This window comes from Lutra lutra, chromosome 14 (assembly GCF_902655055.1).
Source record: "Lutra lutra chromosome 14, mLutLut1.2, whole genome shotgun sequence".
Lineage (NCBI taxonomy): Eukaryota > Metazoa > Chordata > Mammalia > Carnivora > Mustelidae > Lutra > Lutra lutra.
The window spans coordinates 48,327,941-48,351,117 of NC_062291.1; the positions used below are offsets into that span (position 1 = coordinate 48,327,941).

Below are 23,177 nucleotides of genomic sequence, written 5' to 3' on the forward strand. Positions count from 1 at the left end.
TCAAGAAGGGGAGTCAGAGAACTCCCAGTAGAACTGCCACAGACGGAAGCCACTGAGCTTGAATTTGGGGTGGAAGCCAAGAGGACCCGTTACAAAGAGTCCCATGCTGACTCCCATGGCATGTCAGCCTTTATAACCCAAGGAGAGAGCACTGGCCTTCAGCATACTTCTCTGTTCTTCACCCAGGAAACCCTGTGTGGGGCGAAAACAAAAGGGGAGCCCAGGAATGATGCTAGGAAATTACGTCATGGTGTGGGATGGAGGAGAGGACCCCATGGTTTTGTTGTGCTTATAAAAAATGATTACTGAGAATCCTGAAGCATTCACCTTCAGGTTGTAAGTGTCTCTGCCATTCATGAACAAGAAGTCTTAATTAAAATGCTGCTAAAAGAAGCAAATCAATTAACAGATATCTTACAAGATGGTTTATTCTATCTTACACACAGAAAATTGCTTATGAGTATCGGGTTACCACTTTAGGTTATCAGCTAACAAAGGCTGCAAATGAACTACGTTGTTATCAAGTCAGATAAAAGATGCCCGGGGAATCCAGGCAAATTATTATAACACAGCACTGTGTTTTGAAATATTGCTCATCTTTCATCACACACAAGGAGAAGAACCCAATCCGAGGAGAACCAGCCCATGCAACCACCTGGATTTCTGCTGAACTGGAAAGGCAAAGAGTATTCAAGAATGCAGCCCCAGAAATACAGGGTTAAGAGTATGGGGGAGAGAAATGTTAATGAGGGTGCCACACAGCCTTTAGTTGATGGCAATAATAAAAAGATGGGCATTTCCTAAGCCTCTGTTGGTCATGTCCTCTAGGCAAAAGCCATTCACATTTGTACTAACAACCACAAAATAATGTTCTAAATGTAACAATAATCCCTTACATCTGTGTGGGTCCCTACAAGGCACACCATTGGCTTTTTCATTTAATCCTTTGTTGGCTTCATCTTGTGCGGAGCTGCAAAGCTGTAGGCCATTCCGTGGCCATTCAGACCCCTTCCTCTCACTCTGGCCCAGTCCTCCATTCTTTCCTGTGGAAGGTCAGTCTTTCATTCCTCAGACCAGAGACTACCCCATAGTCTTCATGTCTCAAGGATCCTGAATATTCACATGGGGGATTCTTATGGCAACTGAAAAGGTGAGGCCATCAGTTCTAGAAAAATGATGCTTACCTGTTGATAAGTGGTGGTGTTAAGCAGGCTATGTCTTGACTTTGGTCCCATTTCCATGAGCCATTTGCTCTGCGTAGGTTCCATTGATATGGACACAATGCTATCACAGAATCATGAACAACTCCACCAAGGAGGACCAGGATAGACAGTGTGGATTATTGGCTTCCATCCTTCCTTACTGCTGGGTAAAGTGCTCATGCCTCCCTCTGTTGAGTCCACTTCTCATGGAAGAGAATTGATATTTTCCTTTAGGACAGAAATACTGTAGACTCTATTCCATCTGTTACTTGGCCTGGGCATTGAGGTCCACATGAAGGTCCATCACCAGCTTTGGAAGCTCAAGTTCATGACATCCCTGAGATTGAAACTGTCCAGACTGCCCAACCTTTCCTGAAGAGGCCACTCATTTAGAGCTCAATCACTCGTTCATCTCTGGAAAGGAAGAGAACCATCAGGAAGACCTATTGATGGAGTGATTATGCTCTCACTAATTATGGCATATGCTTATGCAACACACACAATTAAGTAGCTATGAAAGAATTCATCAGCATATCTTAGCAAGGTGAGACATTTCCTTGTGCAACATAGAAAGTACGTGAAGACCAGTGGCTTCTAGGTAAAAGGAGGAGATTTTCAGATAGAGCTCAACTGAGAGGTTGTTTTCTGCCTGCCAAACCTCGAGCCACAAAACTTCACCCACTTTGGTGGCAAAAGGGAAGAAGTCATTCCCCAAGGTTAAAAGGCATATCTGCTGGAAAATGCCACTTTATGTACTTGAAGAGATTGCACCAATCTGGGAAGATGCTACAAGGAACCAGCTAGATAGACCTGTGAAAATATAATTAGAAACTTATACATTCAAGTCTGAACTTGTGCTGTTATAGAGCATGAGACTTGTCCACACATAGCAGATCTATCTCTATCTCTATATCTACATAAAATTAGGAACACATAGGAAACTATGAGGTCACCAAACCAGACCCCAATATAGTAGAGCTCAGACTGAAAGTAGGGCACAGACCCACTGCTATGGCCACTTTCAACTAAAGACCTCACCCACACCCTCATGCACAGAGACTGAATTCACACCAACATTCACTGCTATTTCCTGTAACAGTCGTAATTTTAACAGAATGGCATATTTGTGTTTACACTGAATGTTGTATACTTGTTTATGCCATTCGATTGTGCATGTTGTCTCAATGTCTTGATATCTAACATGGAAGAAAGGACAACAACATTAGAAAGATGGGGCAGAGAGAAGCAGCAATGAGATAAGCCAAGCCAAAGGCCATAAAGAGACAGTACCTACCTACCCTATGTGTAGAGGACCAAGGACACACATTGAGGTCAGGGTTACAGAGCTTGATGGCAGCAGAGGCAACATGGAAAATAAGCAAGTTGGAAACAAGCAAGGATGGTGACAGAGAAGTCTAAAGGGGTTCCAAGAGAGTTTTTTGTGCTTCTCCTTTAAAATGTGTTGAGTCCAAAAATCAGAGTTTAAGTTGGATGGTCTAGAGGTCCAGGGGCTCAACAGAAAGTTCATCCCTTCTAACATCTTTAACAAGTTCTGAGCTCAAAGGGCCCTTTTGGATATTGTTAAGAAGAAGATCCAAAGTGGCTGGATCTATGCAGGATTTGCTCTTGAATGCTGATGTCTATAGAGGATGGGAAAACCAAGAAGGCAGCCTCCTTCTCCTAATGGCCCTGAGCTGGGGAAGGGGCACCTGTGAGAGGAATTTGTTCTCTGACAGGGCAGTCATTCCTCTATGTACAGCTGTGTCACCAGCCCCTAGAGAGATAGGCACAAATTACAAGAAAGGTAAGTTGGACAGAGGCTGGAATAGTAGCTACCAACAGGACCAGCAGGTGAATCAGGCTGCAGACCTGGGCTGGGTATCAAGAGAAAGAGAAAGAGACTTTGGGAGACTGTATCTGCACTGTTTCCACTATTATTTAATATTGGTGGTTTTAGTCAATGCAGTCAGAGAGGAGGAAACAATTAGAGGCATAAGAACTGGGAAAGAAAATCTACAATTTGACAGATGACATAATATTATGAAAACTCAGGGAAATCAAGAAGAACACACATATAATGAAAGTATTCAGTAAGGCTGTCACTATAACATTAACATACAAATACAATCCATAAGCAAGCAATGACCCAGTAGGAGATATAACGGGAGACTCCATTCACAAAAGCACCAGAAACAGAAAAATATTTAGGAATAAACTTAACAAGAATGTGAAAAACCCATAAAGTAAAAGCTGAAAACTCTCTTCAGATACATAAACACAGACTTGCAGAAAGATTCACCTTTCCATGAAGGACATTGTAAAGAAGTCAATCATCTTCAGTCTCATACATGAACGTAATGCAACCCCAACAAAAATACGGAGGTGTTTGCTTCATGGATAGATTGAGTTGGTTCTGAAGGTCATATGGAAAAACAAATACTCAAGAATAGCTAGAAGAGAACAGCAAGAATGTGCCCTGAATAGGACACACGATGGGAGCGCGCCAGATGGCGGAGCGAACCATGGAACCCGTATGAGTAAGAGCGTGGTCCCAGCACATGAATACTCACAAATACCATGAACAATAATATAAAGTCTAAGATTACCCCAAGTACATACGGAAATCTAGAACACAATAAAGATTGCAGATAAAACTGGGGAAAATAATATTTTCAATAATGGTACTGAAATAGATTGCCATTTGGGAAAAAGATAAAATTGGATCCGTGTGTCATCCTACACACCACAATATATATTAAATGGATCAGAGATCCAAAGAAAAAATAAACCCTTACAAGAGCTAGAAAAAAAAATGTATGTATGTATGTAAACATTTTTTTTAATTTTAAGGACATTTTATATATATAATTTTAATTAAATATATTTTTTTAAAAAGAATGTGGGAAGATAAAGCCAAGACTTGAAAATAGTTACCTCCACGCAGTGGGTGGGGACAGGACAGAGCGGACATGTTTGGGAGGGAGACTTCTCTGAGTTCACCTGTTTACATATTTTTTTATCTTTGAACTACATGTATGTTTTACAAACTCAAAAAAGTAGAATTAAATTGAAAGAATTAAGAACAGAAACATTAAAATAGCATATAAAAGGAAACAAACCCCATATCCAATTGATAGCATAACCACACAGAGAAAATAATTAGTTCAGTATAATACTCGGTACAGAGAGAAGGCTAAATTCTAAGAAGAAAAAAAACTGTGAAGAAATCTTCAAGTTACTAAGCAAGTTTGTGGTTGTAGAGTGTTGTGATTGTGGAATTATTTTGTTTACTATTAGAGGATAGAGCAAAAGAGCAAAAATATTTATATGGAACAGGGTTTTCACTTTGGAGGTGAAAAAACAGAAATACAGAGTGAGGAAAACTTAAGTAGATCCTTATGAGTTTGTGGTTTAAACATACATATCCTGACTCTGTCCGTTGAGAGGGTCATGTGTCAGCAGCCATGAACACATTGTGCCCACATCTTGGCTTGTAAAAGCTATTCCATATCAAAGAAAGAAAGAACGATAGAGAGAGAGAGAGAGGAAGGAAGGAAGGAAGGAAGGAAGGAAGGAAGGAAGGAAAAGGGGAGAAAGAAAGAGAAAGAGAGAAAGAAAGATAGATAGGAAGAAAGAAAGAGTGGAGGGAAGGAAGGAAGGAAGGGAGGGAGGGAGAGAGAAGGGAAGGAAGGAAGGAAGGAAAAAGGGAGAAAGCAAGCAAGCAAGCAAGCCAGGTAGGTACATGGGTGACCAGGTCTGAGCAGTCAGTTCAAGGTGAGCCCAGGATACTGTGTTGAGTCAGAAGTCCAGGAAATAAAAGAAAGTTAACTACCCTATTTCTAAAATCTCATTTTCTCAGCTTTAATCAGGCAAAAGTCCCACAGCTTCATTTTAAATCTTCCTGAAGTACCACTAAATTAAGACTTTTTGGAAGGGAAAGAAGAAGGAGGAGGAGGAGGGGGGGGATTCCTGGTGTCCCAGGAGAGGCACGAGGAATGCATGGTTCCTGGCTAGCAATCCCCTCCTGTCCTGTGTGGGGGCCGCCTCTGGAGAGCCAATGCCTTTCTCCCTTTCAGAACCAGCGATCCATCCTGCTTACCACTCACCTTTCAGAGAAATTGAGGTTTGACCTGCAAAACAGGAGAATCAGGTGTTCATTAAATCATTCCTGCATGACAAAGCACATGCGAAGTTTTGCTCCAGGAGAATGGCTTGCCTGTCCGTAGCTTTTTCTTTCTGGTCTAACTTCTTCCTGACTCCGCCTGACTCCATCTAGTGTTACTTTTGGAAACTTGAAGAGTGCTTCCCTCCTCTCCAACAAGCCCTGTTCGCAGAGGAGCTCTGGTGTGACCCGTGCCAAGAACAGCTCCCTGCACGTGGGGTGGGGGTGGGGGAGGCTACATCCCAGAGCAGGGGAGGGCTCCCACCCAGCCGCCTGCCGCCCGCCGCCGCCCGCCGCCCCCTGCCCTGCATCTCTCCCCTTCCCTCCCTGTGTACACATGCTCAGGATTGAAAATTAGGATTTGGGAGCTCTTCCATTTTTTTTATTCTATGACGAAGATATCCCTGAAACAGGGTCTGCAGAGACTTCTGAGGGCCACTGGAGTCTCCAAGGCCAAGTACCCTAACTCAAAGTGCCCCTCCATGCGTGTGGGTGGTTTGAAAGGCCAAGGTAGCCCGCCCAACCCCGTGGGTGTTGAGAAGATCAGTACGACCCCTAAGTCGTGACAGAGAATCACAGCTGGCCACAACAGTCTGCAGCCACGGGCCCAGGGTACCCCCACCCTGCATGGTGGAGCATGCAGGTGGCCCAGCAGGGGGCCCCGGAGGCCACGCTGTGGGCAGAGTCTTCACTATCACAGACATCTCCCATCTACGCAAAACTGACTCCCATAATGTACTCCCCACCCCAGAGACCAGCTGGACCCCCAAAAAGCAATACAGGCTCTAGACCTGGGGCTCATCTATTCATTCCCAGTTCCCCTCTTCCCCTACGTCAGGAGCTAATCCTTCTCACCCTACCAGACTCAGTCCATGGCCTTCCATACCCCCGTTGGCCCAGAGCCCTGATGAAGATCAGGTTGCCTTCATTATCTAGTGGGAGAGCCTGAGTCAGCACCTAGCTCAGAGCAGCAGGAACGCTGCACCTGGGTGAGCCAGGACGAGGATGTTCTCCCGGCACAGGGTCCCAGCGGCACCCTCAGCAGAACCTCGCGCCACACCAATCCCCCAAGGGCTGCCTGGAGACAGAGCTGCCCCAGTGAGAAGGTCCCTCAGGGTAGGGAAAGACAGGGGCCGTAGGAGCCAGCCAACCTGAAATTCAACCTTCCCCCATAAGCGGTCTCACGGACTTGTTGGCATGAGAGCTGTTCAGCATGTTTCTTCTATAAAGAGGAATGCAACACCTTAGCCAGTGCGGGTCTGGGTGTGTATGAATGCGTGTGTGTGTGTGACATGGGACACATGGCATCATGGTCCCCCAGCCTGTAATGCCCCCCATTCCTCCACATGTTTCCAAAAGCTCCCTGGGACTGGTCACCCATCCCTCCCCAGTGTGAGAACCCCAGGTGCAGAGGAGGTGACATTGTGAGCAAGAGGAGACCATGGTGCCCATCGTGGGGCCTGGCGAGCACTGCCTCACAGCCCCACTAAACCGAGGCTGACCACATGCTCCAGTTCTCTGAGAACTATCCAAGTTTACCCCATCGTCCTACCACTGTTATTAGCAATTCCTCTTCACTCTCCCAAAGTCCTGGTTTAGATGACAAAGTCGATGGTCACTGTAATCACACTCCTCTCCCCCAGTCCAGGCCCCTGTGGGGTGGCCATACAACACAGGAGTGGGGGAAGTGAGGAGGGAGGTGGGAGAGGATGGGACAGAGAGAGAGACAGAGAGATAGTGAGAGTTGGAGAAGAAGGGGCAATGCTTAGAGGCAGAGTCGATGAAACACTCTTCCAGAAGCCCCTTCCAGAAACCAGAATATCTGAAGGAGGGAAGATCCTCAAGAAAGTAAACTTCTAGAGAAAATCCACTTCCAGCTCAGCCCTGAGGCATCAAGCATCCATCTCTCTCTTCACCCACATGTCCACCCTTCCTCCCATACACACGCTATAGCACTTACTGAGTCCTAGGCTTTGGGGCAGAACTGGAGGAGAGCCCAGGTTCCAGGTCCCCTCTAAAACCCACCACCCCACCTAGCCCAGATCCCTGTCTGCATGCCAGCCCTTCTGGAGCACCCCTTCTACTTGGACGTCTCCAGAAGTCTCAGATTCAGTGTTTAAAAAAGGACTCCCCATCTCAGCCCCCCAGCCCACTGCCCAAACCTGCTCCACCATCTACTTCCCAAGGGCACTGCTGCGTGGGGACCTTCCTGTTCTGGATTCTTCCCTCTTGGTGGCTGCACCTTCACTCAGCAACCAGGTCCTGGGCCCCCTACCTCAGTATCGCTCTGATTCTTGCCCAGCAGGGCTTTGCAGCAGGTCTGAGGTCCTCAAAGTGCTTCCCCGCAGGTCTCCCTGTCTCTAGCAGATGTCCCCGCCCCCTGCCATGCTACTACAGTGGAAACCATGTCCCATCCCTCTTCTGCCTAGAATCCGTCTGATTGACCAGAAGTTTCAGGACAGGGTACAGACTCCTTCACTTAGCATTCAAGACCCTGAGTAAGACTACCCCCTCTCCAGCCTCTGCTCTACAGACCTTCCTGTGAAGCATTTGCTCCTATCACACGGAATGCTTGTTCCCCAGATATGCACAATGATACACGTCGGTGTACCTTCTGTGTACACTTCTTTTTCTTCCCCCACTCCCCAGGACTTCTTCTCACCCCTCTGTATGCAATCCCAGCGCTGCCTGAGCTCCTTAACATCCTGCTTCCCACCCAGACCCCTCTGTATGCCCCAGGCACAAGGCAACACATGCTTAGCTATGTCACAGCTCCCTCTCCCCGATCCCAAAACCCTGCAACAAGCCTGTAGGATGTGCCTGTGTCCCCTGCAGACTGAAAGGGAGCCTGTCTTCTCCCAATGCTCAGTACCTAGCCCATGCCCAAAAGCCCATTCATTCATTCTTTAAACACATAAAAAAGTACCCATTCTGGGGTGCCTGGGTGGCTCAGTGGGTTAAAGCCTCTGCCTTCAGCTCAGGTCATGATACCAGGGTCCTGACATTGAGCCCCGCATCAGGCTCCCTGCTTAGCAGGGAGGCTGCTTCCTCCTCCTCTCTCTGCCTGCTCCTCTGCCTACTTGTTATCTCTTTCTGTCAAATAAATAAATAAATAAAATCTTAAAAAAAAAAAAAAGTACCCATTCTGTTCCATGCATGGTGCTAAATGTCAGGGCTACAAAGATGAAAACAAAGATCCCACCCTCAAGAACTTTACACTTCAGGGGGAAAACCATCAAAAGAAACAGAAGAAGAAATATATCACATAATGTCAGTGAAGGGAAAGTAATATGAAGAAAAATAAAGCTAGGTAAGGGAAAGAGTTTCTATTTTAAACAGGCCATCTAGGGGCACCTGGGTGGCTCAGCGGTTAAGCCTCTGCCTTCGGCTCAGGTCATGATCTCAGGGTCCTGGGATCGAGTCCCACATCGGGCTCTCTGCTCTGTGGGGAGCCTGCTTCCTCCTCTCTCTCTCTCTGCTTGCCTCTCTGCCCACTTGTGATCTCTCTCTGTCAAATAAATAAAATCTTTAAAAAAAAAAAAAAAGAAAGAAAGAAAACCCTCAGTTCTAAAAAAATAAATAAAAAAAAAATAAAATAAACAGGCCATCTAAAATGAAATGGTGGCCTTGAAGTAGAAATATGAAGCAAATGAAGGGCAAAGGTTGCAGCTATCTAGAAGAAGAGCATTCCGTGTAACAGAAAACAGCAAGTGCAAAGGTCCTGAGGCAGGATTGCCCTCAGAGGACAATGTGGCTCATGGCAGCAGGGAAGCCAGGTAACCCAGGGCAGGCCATATAGGTTTCCCAAGTATGTCATGGAAAGGGTTAGGGACCTCATTCTGAGTGCTGGGGGAACGCACTGGGGGGTTCTGTGGGGGAGGTGGGGCAGAATGTAACTGAGGGTATGCAGAGGCAAGCTCAAACCCCCTTTGGCTACTGTGCCTTGTGGCCCCTCACTTTCATGACTCCTGCCCACTGAACCAGAGAAGGGAAGAGGGGGCATGGAGTGCATTCTAGTCTCCCAGGAAGCATTTTGGGTGGCAGGAAGGGCTAAGATGACAGGCAAGGAAGCACAAAGAATAAAACAGGAGGGAGAATGATACCCCACACTTACCACAATAGTGACCTTACCTTGGGACTCTCTTCTTTAGTGTGGCGGTGTCTAAAGGGAGAAAGCAGAGCATTAGGAAGGGGACACTGTGATCAGTGGAGCGGCTTGCTCGGTGCCAGGCAAGCAGGAGCCAGGCAGAGCTAAGAGTGCTCCTTTGGCTCTGCTGGAGCTTCTCTAAGTCCCGTCACTGAGCTACCCCTTAGCGGGGCACCTAACTGAGCCTTCCCTAGAGCCTTCCTACCCCCATCACTCCTCATCAAACCCCTCCACTTGCCACTCCCAGACCCTCTTGGTCTAAGGGGATCCAACACCTCTCCCACTATGTGATGAAGAGGCTGCTTTCTCTCCCCTTGTGATCATAGAAATACGAAAATAATGGTCAGCAAAGTCCTGTGACTTATTAAGCCCCTCGTGCAGTGGGGCGGGGGGGCGGGGGACTATCTCAGGATGCCCTGGAGGGGCGTGGCTCCTCTCCCTGGCCCCGACTCCGCCTTCTGCATATCTTCTCGGATAACGATCCTATATTCCAGAGCCACAGTGAGGCTCATTCCTCCTCACCCTTGGGAAAATGTTATAGAAAACTGCATCATGATCCCATTACTAAGTAGGCTGACAGGACTGGGGATGATTTTTGCAAGTCCCATCTTGAGAGAAAGGGGATGCCAATCAGTGCTGCATTTTGCAATCAAAACTCACAAACTGACTGCTGGGCCTGCGGGGTAAGCCTCCCTGAAGGTGCCACAAGGACACCAAGAGCCACGCCAGGGTTCACACTGGCCCAGCTCTGTTCGGACCAAGGGGACACAGCACTGCTCTGAGTAGGACCAGCCCAGGTTATGACCAAAAAAAAAAAAAAAAAAAGCCACTCAGCAGCACCTCCACAACCCACCCAGCCTCATCACCTCCTGGGATTCATTTTATCTGGTCACATCTTTGGATATGGGAATAAATGCTTCGGTCCAAAGCCAACTCACCTCCCTTTCCCCAGCTTTCTCCAAGAAATCTGATTCTTAGGAATGGAAAAGTACAGAGAGAAGAGGGGAGGGGGAGAGATGGACAGAGACACAGAGAGGCCTCTGCATTTCTTTCCAACCCAGTCTGTCAGTATTTCTCTGGCCAAGTTTCGGGGGTGGTGGGGCCCTTGGGGCCTCAGGCTGCCGGGACTGTCCTGGTCTGGGCGGGGTGGAACAGGGCCAGAGGTCGCTGCTCCCTTACCATTGAAGCCTGGGTTTGTGCTTCTCAAGTCTGAGGAGTCGATATCAAACAAATGCTTCTTGATCATGCAGATCTTCAGGACCAGGAAGACAGCCAATATGGCGATGCCCACAGCCGTCCCAATGAGGGCATACTTGATGTCTGCAGGGCAGGGAGGAATGCAACAGTAGGTATCCATCCGTCAGTTACCACTCTGCAAAGCTCTTCTACAGCCCCCTTCACATTCAGGCTCAAGTCCAAAGTCACCAGAAAAGTCCACATCTAATCCGCTGAAGCCCAGGGCCACATTTGCCCCCTACCCCTCACCTACCCCCCCATCCTCTCCTCCTGGAACCCCATCCTGCTGTCTTCAACCCTGGGAGTCATTTCCCAGAGACTGATGGCTCCCTTTTCCGGCCTCCTGTAGCCCTACCTCACTTGCCTTTGCATTAATTCATTTATGGAGCACGTGTTAACTGCCTGCCTGCTCTGTGGTAAGCTTGGAAGGCAAAGGAAGAGATCTGACTCCATCTTGAGGGCAGGTGGAGGGAGGAGTGGGAAGCCCGGCAGAGTGCAGGGCACTGTTGGGGCTGGAGCTTCATATCAGAGGAGGGCAGGCCTGGTGACTCGGGGGCCCTTTGGAGAAGGGCTCTCCAGCAGGTCCGTGCCCCTAGGGTAAAGCTGCGTTAGTCCTTGGGCGGATGTGGAAGTGAGTGCTGCCCTGTTCTGTGATGACCCACAGGAAACCCGCCAGGCTCTGAGCACACCCCCCTCACCCCCGCCCCGCCTGCCCCCCTCAGCCCTGCACAAAGAGGAAGCTGGGCACCTACCAATTTCTGCCCCAGCAGACTTGCCCGTTGCTAACACTGAAGCTCCTCCAACATCTGCAAAGAAAGAAAACCCAGAGTCTGGTTAGAACCAAACTGGTGGCTGTGATCAGACCAGGGGTGGAGGGCCAAAGCCCTGTCCCCAACGTATCTCCCACAGGTCCAGGAAGTCCTGGCATGCTTGGCCTCCAGCCTCAGGAACACAGAGGCAGGCTGCTGGTTGCCACCAGCATCCTGGAGCCTCGCCGGGATTTCAGCACCCTCCTTCCAACCCAGGCCAGGAGTTCCATCCAGTTCCATTCAGCTGGCTCTTACACATGGCCTCCCAGACCCACACCAACCGCAGTCTGCTTCCTTAGCCCCTTCTGTCATTCCCATGAAGCCTCTCATCCCAGGCAGACTACCCAGCTCCTAGTTCCCCACCTGGGCCAGGGATCTGCTGCCTCTGGGCCATTCCTCTACCTGGTCCCATCTTCTCCTCTTGCTTCCCATGTTACGTCCTCCTCAGCCCCCTATGCCTGGCTTAGCTGTGTGCTCCATGGGGGCTGTTCTCAGCTGCCAAAGATGACCACACCATTTATTTAATGATGTTAATGGTGCACTGTTGGGTGCCAAGCACCCTCTGTCCTAAGAGCTTCTCAACTATGAATCCTCTGGCCCATACCTTCTCGCCAGTCCCCGCTCTGTGCTGTCTGTGCCCCATGAAGAGTGTTCTGCCCCTAGCACTTGACACAGCATCTGGCACGAAGGAGGCATCAACACAAGTTGCCAAATGAATGGTGGTGATAGGTCATACCGCAGGGGTGCCTCACACTTCTGGCCAGAGCTTGAAAGCTTCCATCAAGAGACGGGGCTCACACTGGGGCCACAGTCCTGCAGACTGGCCCTCAAAGACCAACAACAAAGCGGCAAGCCTATAGGGGAAGGGGCCTATGGGGCAGAGCTATAGGGGAAGGCGCCCAGTAACTGGCCACTGACTTGGAGGTGACACTGGCTGTGGCATGAATGCGCTGCAGCAACAGCTCCAGGAACCAGGTGCTACTATCATCTCCATGTGATGAATGAGGAACCAGAGACACTGAAGACTTGATAATGGATCTAAAAGCCAAGGGAGGCAGAATGTGGCAGGGCCAGGGCCAGAGCCATGCCACTTGCACTTGGAGCCTGTGTCACCCTGCAAACTTGAATCCCAGGGAGCTAAGAGAATGATGCCACAAGCCACAAGGTCAAGGGCGGAAGGGGCTTGGGCTGTGGTGGGTGGACGATGAGATCCAAGCCTGGTTCTAGGTACAAGCTTCCAGGCAAAGGCAGAAGCAGGAAGTGCCACGACTCCTGCTTCTCAAAGGAAGCAGGTGACTTCATGGGGAGGGGCCAGATCTTTCCCAGCTTAGCTCCAAGGGAAGTTCGCCTCCCAATTCCCCACCTATCAGAGTTTGAATGATGACTGAGGGCCCTGTCTGCTGACTACGGACAATGCTGCCTGGGGTGACGTGTTGGGTTGACACTCTACAGAGGGTATCTTGCTCTGCATGGGTCCGGTGGGGAAGGGATAATCATCACGGAGTTTGGGATTTTTCTGGTGGCCTCACTTAGTCAATGGATAAAGTCGGGGAGTTATGAAGCAAAAGTGCAAAGACTTGCTCTAATCACAAGTCCCTTGGAAAGTCAATGACTTCTGTCTTTCTGTCCACTCACCTAAACATCACAGACACCCCCACATACAATATGACCTTAGTCTTGTCAGTTCTCCCAAGCTCCTGCTAAGCTCCACTGTTTCTTTACATTAAATCTGTTGCACCAGCTAGCTTGAAAACCACTCCAGGGATGGGACAAAATCTTCTATTTTGTACGTGGTTGGCCTGGGCTGTTATGAGTAGCTTGGTTAGGAGCTGACTTCCAGATGGATGCCCAAAATTGAGAGTTTCATATGCCCCCTGCTCACCCTGGCTCCTTTCCTGACACCAGTCTGGCCCCAGTCTGCCATCCCTGGGCAGCAGGCAGGGGACAGGGCAGGGTAGAGAATCAGCAAGCAGGGCCAGGCACACAGAGGGACAGTCTGTCCCCTGTCCCCTTCACACACAGATCTCTTTCCTGGGTCTCCCACTGGTGACCATCACTCTCCACGTAACGCATGCAGCGTAAAAACTTTATATGAGCACAAGATGAAACTTCAATGGGGAAAGGAGAAAGATCACAGATCAGGAAAAGCAGATGGAAAAAGTCAGAGAGCCAGAGAGACAGAAACACAAAGAGACTCGGTCACACAGGGACACACAGAGGTGGGCCACAGGAGCTCAGACCTCTGATAGCAAGGCTCATAAGGAAAGAGGAGAAAGAATTTGAAGTCTCAAAAACCAGCCAGGTCCTGCCCTGCCTGACAGCACTGGGCCCCAGCACTCAGCAGGCAGCCCAGCCTCCCTCCGTCATCAGCCTGGCCCACCAGTGACACTGTCCTCCACGCTTGGCTCTTTCTGCCCTTCCCTGACAGGGACTCCAGGGCTGGGGTTCAGCTCTACCGTGCACTGACACACCACTCTCCACGTTCCATTTTGTATTGGCCCCAAGCCCTGAGGCTGCCCCTAATCCCTGTCCCCAAACAGGCTCCTGGGGCTTAGGGATCCCCTACCGGGTTCGAGGTCAGGGACTGAATTAGCTGCAGGCAGACCAAACGGGCGGTGGACACATTGGTCCCAGTAATTCCTGCGAGCCAGCCAGATGGCCACTCGGCGGCAGCCTTTCCCTCCTTGGGGAGGGAAATCCCTCCTTGCAGCATTCCCCCTGCTCTCCGCATCTCTGCCCTGAGCTCTAACAAGGCCCTGGGTGAGGATCCATCATAAAGACTCTAGCCCAGCTGACCCCAGCCCCGCCTCCTGCCAGGGTCTTGAACTGGAGTAGTCCCTCCTGGGCCATAGACCCCCTACGAGGCCCCAGTGCTCGTTTCCCCTGCTTCTGCAAACTAGCTGGAGGATGGATGGCCCTAGCGGCACAGCCAGAGACCTCCAGCATCTAGACCTGTGGGAGCCCCAGGAGGAAATCTCAGGGCATGATCTTTGCTGGATTTCTCTAGGTTATCTTGCAAACAGGAGGAGGAAGCTGAGCATCCAGAGGACAGACTCTCCAACCCAGGAGAGAGTCCAGGGGGCCTTGGCGGGGGCTGACTGTACCAAGGCTGGTCTCCCTGGGGGGCATGGAGGGACTGTGTGGATTGGTTCACCAAGCAGTATAGCAGGCACAGCGCTGGCCAAATTTGACTTTACCATCAGCACTCCTCAGGCCACCCACCCTGAACCAGGCACTGGGGACAGGAGGAGAGGCCCCAGAGCCCAGCCCTGGTTGCTGTCTGGCACAGAGAGCAGAGGCCTGTTCTTAGCTGAGTCTCTGCCCTCCTAGTCTTCCTGTGCCCCCGGGAGCTCCCACAAAGTCACACACCTGAGGCTATACCTGTCAAGGGATGGTGCCCTTTCCTTGGGTGCACAGAGGCACTATGGCTCTGAGTCTAGAGTCCTTGCTTCCTCTTCGCGCCCCCTCTGAACATTCTGCTGCCCAAGGATACTCTTCCACCCCTCCCTGCCGAAATAGCCAGTCTCCAGCTCTCCTCTCTGCAGACCCTCCCGCCCCAGTCACCTAGAGCCTCGCCTGCTTCTGCCAGTGATTTCCAATCAGAAAGGAGCCTCCTGCAAGAGTAAATGGTCCTGAGGCCTTGAGGCTGTCTGGGTCCCCTCGCCTGGGACATGAGAGGACAACCTGCAAGGGAAGGCAGCAATGGGGTTGCTCTCTGAGACTGAGCTGAGGGTACAGCATGGCCTTGCCCCATCTCAGTTGGAACCTGACCCACAGAGAGGCCATCCCTGATGTCCAGACCGACTGAGCTGCCCGTAACACCTGTTGGGCCCATCCCCGATGGGGGCTGGAAGTCTTCATCACCCTTATTTGGGCAGAATTAGACTATGTGGTTCCAGTTGTGGGGTCGTGGGCGTGCGAGCCCTCAGATGTCGTTCTATAAGTATATGAACTATAAATAAGGAGAAGCTGCCCTAAGTGTTTGTCAACTGATACCCTGTCATCTTCATCTTGGAACTTAAATATTGCAGAGTGGCTCCTAACTTTAGATCTCATGGATTCTAATGTTCCCACCCAGAGGAAGGGGCTTCGAGTGTCTAGACAGGCATCCGTCCTCTCTTAATGCTGTCAGGAAGTGCCTGCCATGCGCTCTGGACAGGGAATCTGAGAGCAACCCAAGTCCCCTGTCCCCCATAGAGGAGCTCATGGAGTGACAAGGGAGACAGAAGGAAAAATCAGAGCGTCATGGGTGATGTCCCGCACCTTCCTGCAAACCTCCATCTTCACTAGGTAGAAGTCTGAAGGGGAACCTGTAGGATGGAGACTTGCTGTGTGGTCCACACCCTTCCCTTGACCCGGAAATCCTTCTGCTTTCCTTCAGTGAACTACCTCCATGTGATTCCCCCAGGGCTGGCTCCAGGGCGAATACATAAACACCTGATTAATTAGCATATTCCAGCTTACTGTCAGCAGTGATTGGTTGAGGGGTGGGGCAGGTGATCCAATTCAGGAATATCTTCTGGAATTGGTAACAGTGGGCAGAGGAAGGTCCTCAGGATGGAGAGAATCTGCTGGGACTGAAGCCCCCACAGAAGAGGGTCAAGTTGAGACCAAGTCTTAAAGATAGATGTTAAGCGCCTGAATCCAGCTATGCCTGAAACACCTCTTCTTGACTTACCGGTCACCTTAGTAAGGAAACACTTTCTTTAGTTTAATCTGATCTGAGCGGAGTCACTGTCATTGCAGTCAGCAGAGTCCTGAGGACTTGGGTGGCAGGTCCTTCACAAAGCATCTCCAGAAATCAGGCTCGCGAGGCAGGGAGGTGGGCAGAGAATGCTGGCTGGGAACAAGCTGCTCACAGCACAGTCACTGATAAACCCAAGTAGGACCTGCCCGCTAAGCAGCCGTTGCTCCTCTGCCTGGCGCATGCCGCCAGCCGATGCAATGCCTGCCTTGTTCCTGTGGAAAGTTCTTACTTATCCTTCAAGTCTTAGCACAAAGCTGCCTCTTCTGAAAGTCCCCTTTCTCTGTGTCTGTTCAGGCTCACCCTTGCCATCTTGTCACACCTCTGCCCCCGCTCCATGTACGCTGTCCCGCAGGTCATTCTCTAGCACAAAGGACATGTTTCAGAATAAGCAGCTTGTCTCCAGGGCCAGGATGAGAGGTGAGACTCCTTAGAACTCAGTTTCTCTTCCTGTGAGATGCAGAGAGAAGCAGGAAGGGAGGAACATGGAACTAACTGGGAAGTGACCCCAAAACTACTGAGCATGAATCCAGAAATGGCTTCAAGTGATGTGAGTACCCAGTACTAAGTGATAATGCAGGCTCCGGAGGGAGGTAAAGTGAAGCCAAGGAGAAACAAGGGACCCTTCCTTGCTCTTGTAACTTTGAGACAGGAAACTCTTGTGGCACACCCTCAGAGCACATGTGGCACACCCATGGCACACGCGTGCCTGCCACTGCTGTGGATGCCTCTGTCTCCCCTGGTCCCCTGTCTCCCCAGGTCAAGCACAGTGCAGCAAGCATCCCTCTTCAGTCCTCTCCTGGGCTGGCCTGGGTGACGGAGCACTCTGGCTCCCAGGGGCTGCTGGGTATGCGCTGGGGTCTCAAGCCTTCCCCTGACACAGCTGTGACTTGAAGAAACCTCAGGCTCCCTGTCCACAAGCCCAGGAAACTCCCGAAACTGCTTTTGCTCCATCCCACCTTCTGGTCTTGTTGGCCAGACTACAGTGGCCGGCTCCAGGGAAACAGGCCTCACTGCTCCTCTCCCAGGGCGGTGGTGTTCCCCTTTCCAAGGAAAGCTCCTAGAATCCAGGGCAGAGCCCGCCCCAGGCTAGAGCCGTGCACGTTCTAGACATAGAAAGTAAAAGGAAAACTGAGGAGCAAGGACAGCAGCGCAAAGATGGCTCAGAGGGGCCTCTGTCCACAGCCAGAGGGCACACTAGGTCAGACCACCTGCTCAGCAAACCCAGCTCAGCACCCCCGCCCTGGCCAGTCATGCGCCCTGACGTCCGACCCTGCCCACTGAGCAGGGAATTCCTTGCACAGGGTCCCAGTCGTACATGGGAGTGTGCATCCACCAGCCATCAGGGAGGACCGAAGGGTGCCTCCCCCAGCCTGGGGGAGTCAGAGAAGGGCCCCTGGAGTAAGCATTATTTAAATTAAAAACAAAAGGACAAGTAGGACCTAGTGAAGGTAGAAGGCTGAGCAATGGGGCCAGGCAGGGCCGGTGTCCAAGCAGAGGAAGAGGCACCAGCAAAGGCCAAGAGGCGGAGGGAGAGCAAGGGCTTAGGAATAAAAAAGGCAACCCGGTGAGTCAGAGCCGCAAAGGGGGCACTGGTAAACTGAGGCTTTCAGGGTTTTCCAGAGGATGATGACGGGACAGCTAGCCAGGACCCAGCTGCCCTGAGCAAGATCTAGAGTCTAGAGGCCACCAAGAAGAAAGAGAGGCTGACCCAAGGCTCCCAAACACACAGGAAAATGCCTCCAGTTTCCAGAAATAACCTCATAATTAAGAGGAAAATAATACTGGTGGGTCAACAGACAGTACCAAAACTTATGCCCACTTTGTTTTGCCTGAGCAATCTTTGCTAATTAATTCTTAAAGATTCACACACTGGGATTAAAACACTCAGCTACAGAAGCTAAACTGATCGATACCCTTCCAGACTAATGGAGGGGCTGGAGGCAGGGAGCCGGCTTTGGCCCAAGGTAGACCCAAGGGCACTCCAGAAATGGGGAGCTGTCCCAGAGGGGCAGGACCCTCCCAAGGCATCCCAGACCTATGCTGGACAGCAGGAAGTGACATCAAACCCTGTCACAACTAGCAGGGGAGCTGCTGAAACCTTGAGGAAGCGAGAGATGCTGGAAGCCAGGGGGAGCATGAGGCTGCTTTGGTGGCATGCGTGGTGGTGTCTGGGGAGGGCAGGACTGGAGAACCCACCATGGAGACGCCCGGCTAACCCTACACACACCTTGTTGAGGGCGCTGGTCCCTCTTTGAATGTCTTCAGTGGGGCATGAGTGCTTCATATGACTGACTCCATGGTGGGTAGAAAGGAATGACACTCAGAATCGGAGCTTCCGAATCTCCAGTCTGCCACTGCTCTGCCAGTGGCCTGGGGCCAGACAGGACTGGACTGGCAGCTCAGTGGCCTGAGCAACAGCTGACTCGCAACGGGGCTGACCACAGGAAGCCTCCTTATCGCACACAGAATGCTGTGACGATCCCCTGAAGGTGTGCGGCACAGACCGAGGTGCAGGAGGGAAGTCTCCACAGGCCCTCAACCACCGCCTTGAGATGGTGTCCTCAGCTTTCCTGGAGGCCATGGGAGATGTGGGGAGCACAGCATGCCAGGAAGCAGCCCTGGGCAGGAACTCAGGTGGGATAGATTATCCTCCCTGTCAGCAGAAGTCACAGAGCTGGACAGAAACCTCCAGAAGGCTGTGTGAGGCCAGGTGTGGGGACAGCCCACCCACTCCATCCCAGGGCTTCAGCCCAGGGAAGGCCCGTTTGCAAGAGTGCCTTTGCAGAGAGAGCAAGGGCGGCTGGAAGCAGCGCAGAATAACTAATTAATGATGGTAAAGTATTGTGGAAGGGGAAAGCGCTGCATAACCGCTAAGTGGTGGGGTTATTATTATTCATGCAATATTCATACTGTGCTCTTCAGCCTCGGAGAAGCTCAGTTCCGCAGTCCTCAGGGACCAGCTGAGGCAAGCATGTGCCCAGGGGGTGGGGCTGTGGGATGACAGCTGGCCTGGCCCACAGGGAAAGGCTCATGACACTGCAGCGGAAACAGCAACACCCAGCCAACACGAGAGCCCCTGGGGCCTTGGCGACACCATTCCACCTGCCTCCATCTACCAGGACCGAAGTTCTCCGAGCCCTACTGTGCGCCAGAGTCTGTGCTGGGTGTTTCTTGGTCAAGGCAGCTCCTGACATCTGCAGAGTCCAGGGCATATCATAGTCTAAATATTTAAAAGTTAGAGATCCGTCCACACGTGGCCCAGCCCACTTGCCGCTCAGGGCCCTGCAGCCCATCCCCCAGGAGTCATCTTTCTGAGGGGGAAGCTTAGCCCTCCGAAGGGCCCAAAGGCTGGCTGGTCTGTTGGGCAGGAAGTGGGTCCTGGCCTGGGCCTCTTGGAATGCCAGGATGCTGCGGGATTCAGGACAGGGCCTGGCCCGGTCAGTCTTCCCACCCCGCCTTCTCCCCAATGCCTCAATTTCCCCCCTGGACTTCTGGCCAGCACTGAGGTATGCCTCCCAAACTAGTTTGCCAAGTGGAGGAAAGAAGTGAGTTTTTCTGGTCCTCTGCCAAGGAATGCCTGTTGGTCATGGAAATAAAAGCAGTCCCTCTCTTGCTGTCTAGATCCCAGGCCTCCACAAGGCTGGTTTCCTCCCTGGGCACACCCCCCTCACTTTCAGCAGCCTGGTGGACACACGCAAGCCCCTCTCCTTTACGAGTGCGTGCTGACCCAGTTCCTGAACTTGGAAAATCCTTTATGACAAGACTGGAAAGAAAAAAAATCTTCACATTGCATATATATGTGTGAATGTGTGTCCCCCAGAGTAGGGACAGGGCCCTTTCTCCTGGGGCCTTGACCCTCATCTCTCCAAGAAGCCCCAGCAGGTGAAGGGTCATCTCGGGGTCACACCCCTGAATAGGGGAGTCCTGGGGTTGGAACCTGGGTTAGCCTGGCTCCAGGAAAGGGTCTCACACAGGAACCTGGGCTGGACAGTGGCTCCAAGTGGACCACAGTTTCTCCCTGTGTCACGTGTGGCTTAGTAAGGACTCCCCAGCAGCTTGGGAGGGTCTCTGTTCTTAGTGCTCCGAGGTCAGCTCAGGGACCCTCTCTGAATATCTCCTTCCCTGGGTCAGCCCCATCCAATGTTGTCTTCTGTGGGGTTGAGCATGGGCCAGCCACAAGCTATGACAGACACCAACACCTCAGCCACAGCCTCCGACCTCAGGCCACAAGCTACTTCCAATGTGGAAGTGAGTATGAGATGTGCAATGGGGCCTGCAAACCAGCAGACCCTGCAAACCAGCAGACCCTGCTGGTGTGGCCCTGGACAGACCCTGCCTATCTGCTCTCTCCCAGAAGGTTTGCCTCCAGCCAACCCAACTGCTACACTACAGCTGGCAAGCTCTTCCTGCAAGGCTGTGGCAAATGCCCTCCAGGAGAAGGCCCCCCTTCCTCCCCATGGCTCACCAATCCCTCCTCCTCCCCTGGCCCGTACTCGCCTGTCAGCCTCACTCCGTACTCCCCTCTGAGCCAGCCTACCTCCCGCCTGGGCCCTGGCAGGGGCTGTCCTCTCTTCTTAGAACTCCTTCTTTCCCATCCCAACCAGATTCGTTTCTGCACAGAGTTCCTGCAGACTGGCTCCTGGAAGCTGGGGTTGTACTCTAGGCACTAATCAACCCACAGACAAGTGCTGTTGCTGGCCATTTGCTGGGCAGTGACCTGGCAAGACCAGATCCTTGCACCAACAGAAGTGATAGCCCAGAGGGGGAACAAGATCCCAAAAGGCACCCATGAAGACAGGTATACTGTTAGGATTGTGAGGAGCTCTGTGAGAGAGTATCTCCCAGGATCCTGGGGAGGAAAAGCATAAACCCCATACAGAGCAGATGATATGTGAGGAGAAGCCTTCACAGCTGGACAGGAACTTGACAGCTATTCCATGGGCCTGGACAGCAGAAACACGGGGTGGTGCATGTGATGGGGCTGGTCTGTGGTCACCCTAAACACTTTGATCTATCCTGGTAGCCATGGAAAACTGTTAAAGGATTTTAGCCACACGGGGGCGCAATTAACTCTCACTCAATAAGACTCCTCCTCCAGGAAGACCTCCTGGACACCCAAGCTTGGATCAGGAGATTTTTCTCTGTCTCCCTCCATTTTCCTTTATCTTAGTACCTAAGACACCACATTGCAACTGTCCTTCCTATAGGCTGTCCATTCCTTCAGATCAGGGCTTGAATCTGTGTCACAACAGAGTCTGATAAAAATCAATATTTGCTTACCAAAAACAAAAGCTCCCATGTCTATGTGTCCCAGTATCGTAGGGTGGCCCAAGAGCCCAGCTCTAGGCCCTTCACCTCTTCCCCTGGACAGCAACTCCTTGACAACACGACCCAAAGGTTTGCATAGGTTTCTGAGGGGATGCAAGCTGGTTCCAGGCAGAAATTCCCCAGCTGCTCATCTGTTTTGTTCAGATGAGCAGGAGAGAGCAAGCCCGTTCATCTCACTGAGAACCATTAGCCCGTTATTTAATGGAATCAAATTTAATAAAAGGAGCAGTTCAGGCAATTCTGGAGGATAAATGAGGGTCTGGATGTGACAGAGATGCTTACAGTTACTTTAAAGAGGAAGCACAAGTGGTTAACATGGAAGTGAGTGAAAAACTCTGCTAATCTGTGTGACAGCCACGCTGGCTCCTGTCCAGTGTTCAAGGACCACCGGGAATTCCCAGCAGGTGTTTTGCGGAGGTCACCACACTGTCCTTACCTGAGGGCATTTTCTTCCCTCAGGATCCCCCAGGATCAGTGCTGTGTGTCTGAGAGATGTTAAGGAGCCCAGAATCCCCTCCCCAGAGAGCTTCCTCCAAATCACCCACCCATCAGGTTCTTAAAAACTTGTCTCAGACCTCCATTTCAGGAAAGATAGAACAGGCTTACCTTTCCCTATTCTTCTCACTAAATATAGTTTAAAACCTAGATATTAGACAAAAACAAACAAACAAACATAAGAAGATCCTGAAAGATGGAGAGAAGAAGGCAGACTGGCTGAGGACCTTGGGGGCCCCACTGGAGGCAGCATGTGGCCTATGGTTAAAGTGTGGCTGTCACAGCTCATAAAAATATAAATCAACAAAACAGACTTTCTTTCTCCTCTAAGATTTCTAAATTCTCTTTGACTGTTTAGGCTAAGAAATAACATGTCTAAAGTATTTCCAATATATGTAGAGGAAATATTTAAGAGAGGAAAGGGACATAGAGACACAATTTCCACTTTTCACTTGAACTGTTAAAATGTTGATAGCAGTAGATGATGATACATTATGCATATATAATGGAATACCTACCATACCAGTCCAATGGTAGGAATACCTACCATTCCAGTGGTTCAGCAACCACTGAAAAGGCAATGAAAAGAAATATGTTCAAAAACACTACAGACGAATCAAATGGAATTCTAAAAAAGAATGTTCCAGTAACACACAGGAAAGTAGGAAAAAGAGAAATGAAAAACAGAGAACAAGGAGAAATCATAATATAAAGGGGTGGACTGAAAGCTCCAACATATCAAGAGCTACATTAAGTGTAAATTGCCTATATCTGCTAATTAAAAAACAGGTTTGCAAAGCTTATTTAAAAAATGATTGAACCATATGCTGTCCACAAGAAACTCACCCTAAATATGATATAGGTACGTAGAAAGTAAAAGAATGAAAAAAGAAATCCATGCAGACATTAACGAAAAGAAAGAGGAGTGGCTATATTTATATCAGAGACATTTTAGAGCACAAAAAATTATTAGGGCCAAAGATATTACATGACATTGTATTACATTACATAATGATAAAAGAGCCAATCCACCAAACAGACACACTAATCC

General features: G+C 50.5%; 1 protein-coding gene across 3 annotated transcripts in view; it reads right to left on the reverse strand.

The window, feature by feature from the left end:
* Positions 1-410: 410 nt before the first annotated feature.
* The window catches only part of TMEM273 (transmembrane protein 273), a 33,335-nt gene continuing 10,568 nt past the window's right edge, over positions 411-23,177 (reverse strand). Inside the window, exons 1-6 of one of the 3 annotated variants that reach the window (XM_047702939.1) lie at positions 11,920-13,962; positions 11,500-11,553; positions 10,691-10,831; positions 9,496-9,526; positions 5,309-5,370; positions 411-1,616 (exon numbers count right to left, since the gene is read on the reverse strand). In XM_047702939.1, coding sequence (XP_047558895.1) covers positions 5,349-5,370; positions 9,496-9,526; positions 10,691-10,831; positions 11,500-11,553; positions 11,920-11,968 — 297 coding nt within the window. In that variant the 5' untranslated portion in view covers positions 11,969-13,962 and the 3' untranslated portion in view covers positions 411-1,616; positions 5,309-5,348. Of the gene's footprint in view, positions 1,617-5,308; positions 5,371-9,495; positions 9,527-10,690; positions 10,832-11,499; positions 11,554-11,919; positions 13,963-23,177 lie in introns of those variants that run through there. The other 2 variants (XM_047702936.1, XM_047702938.1) reach the window with 2 other exon arrangements.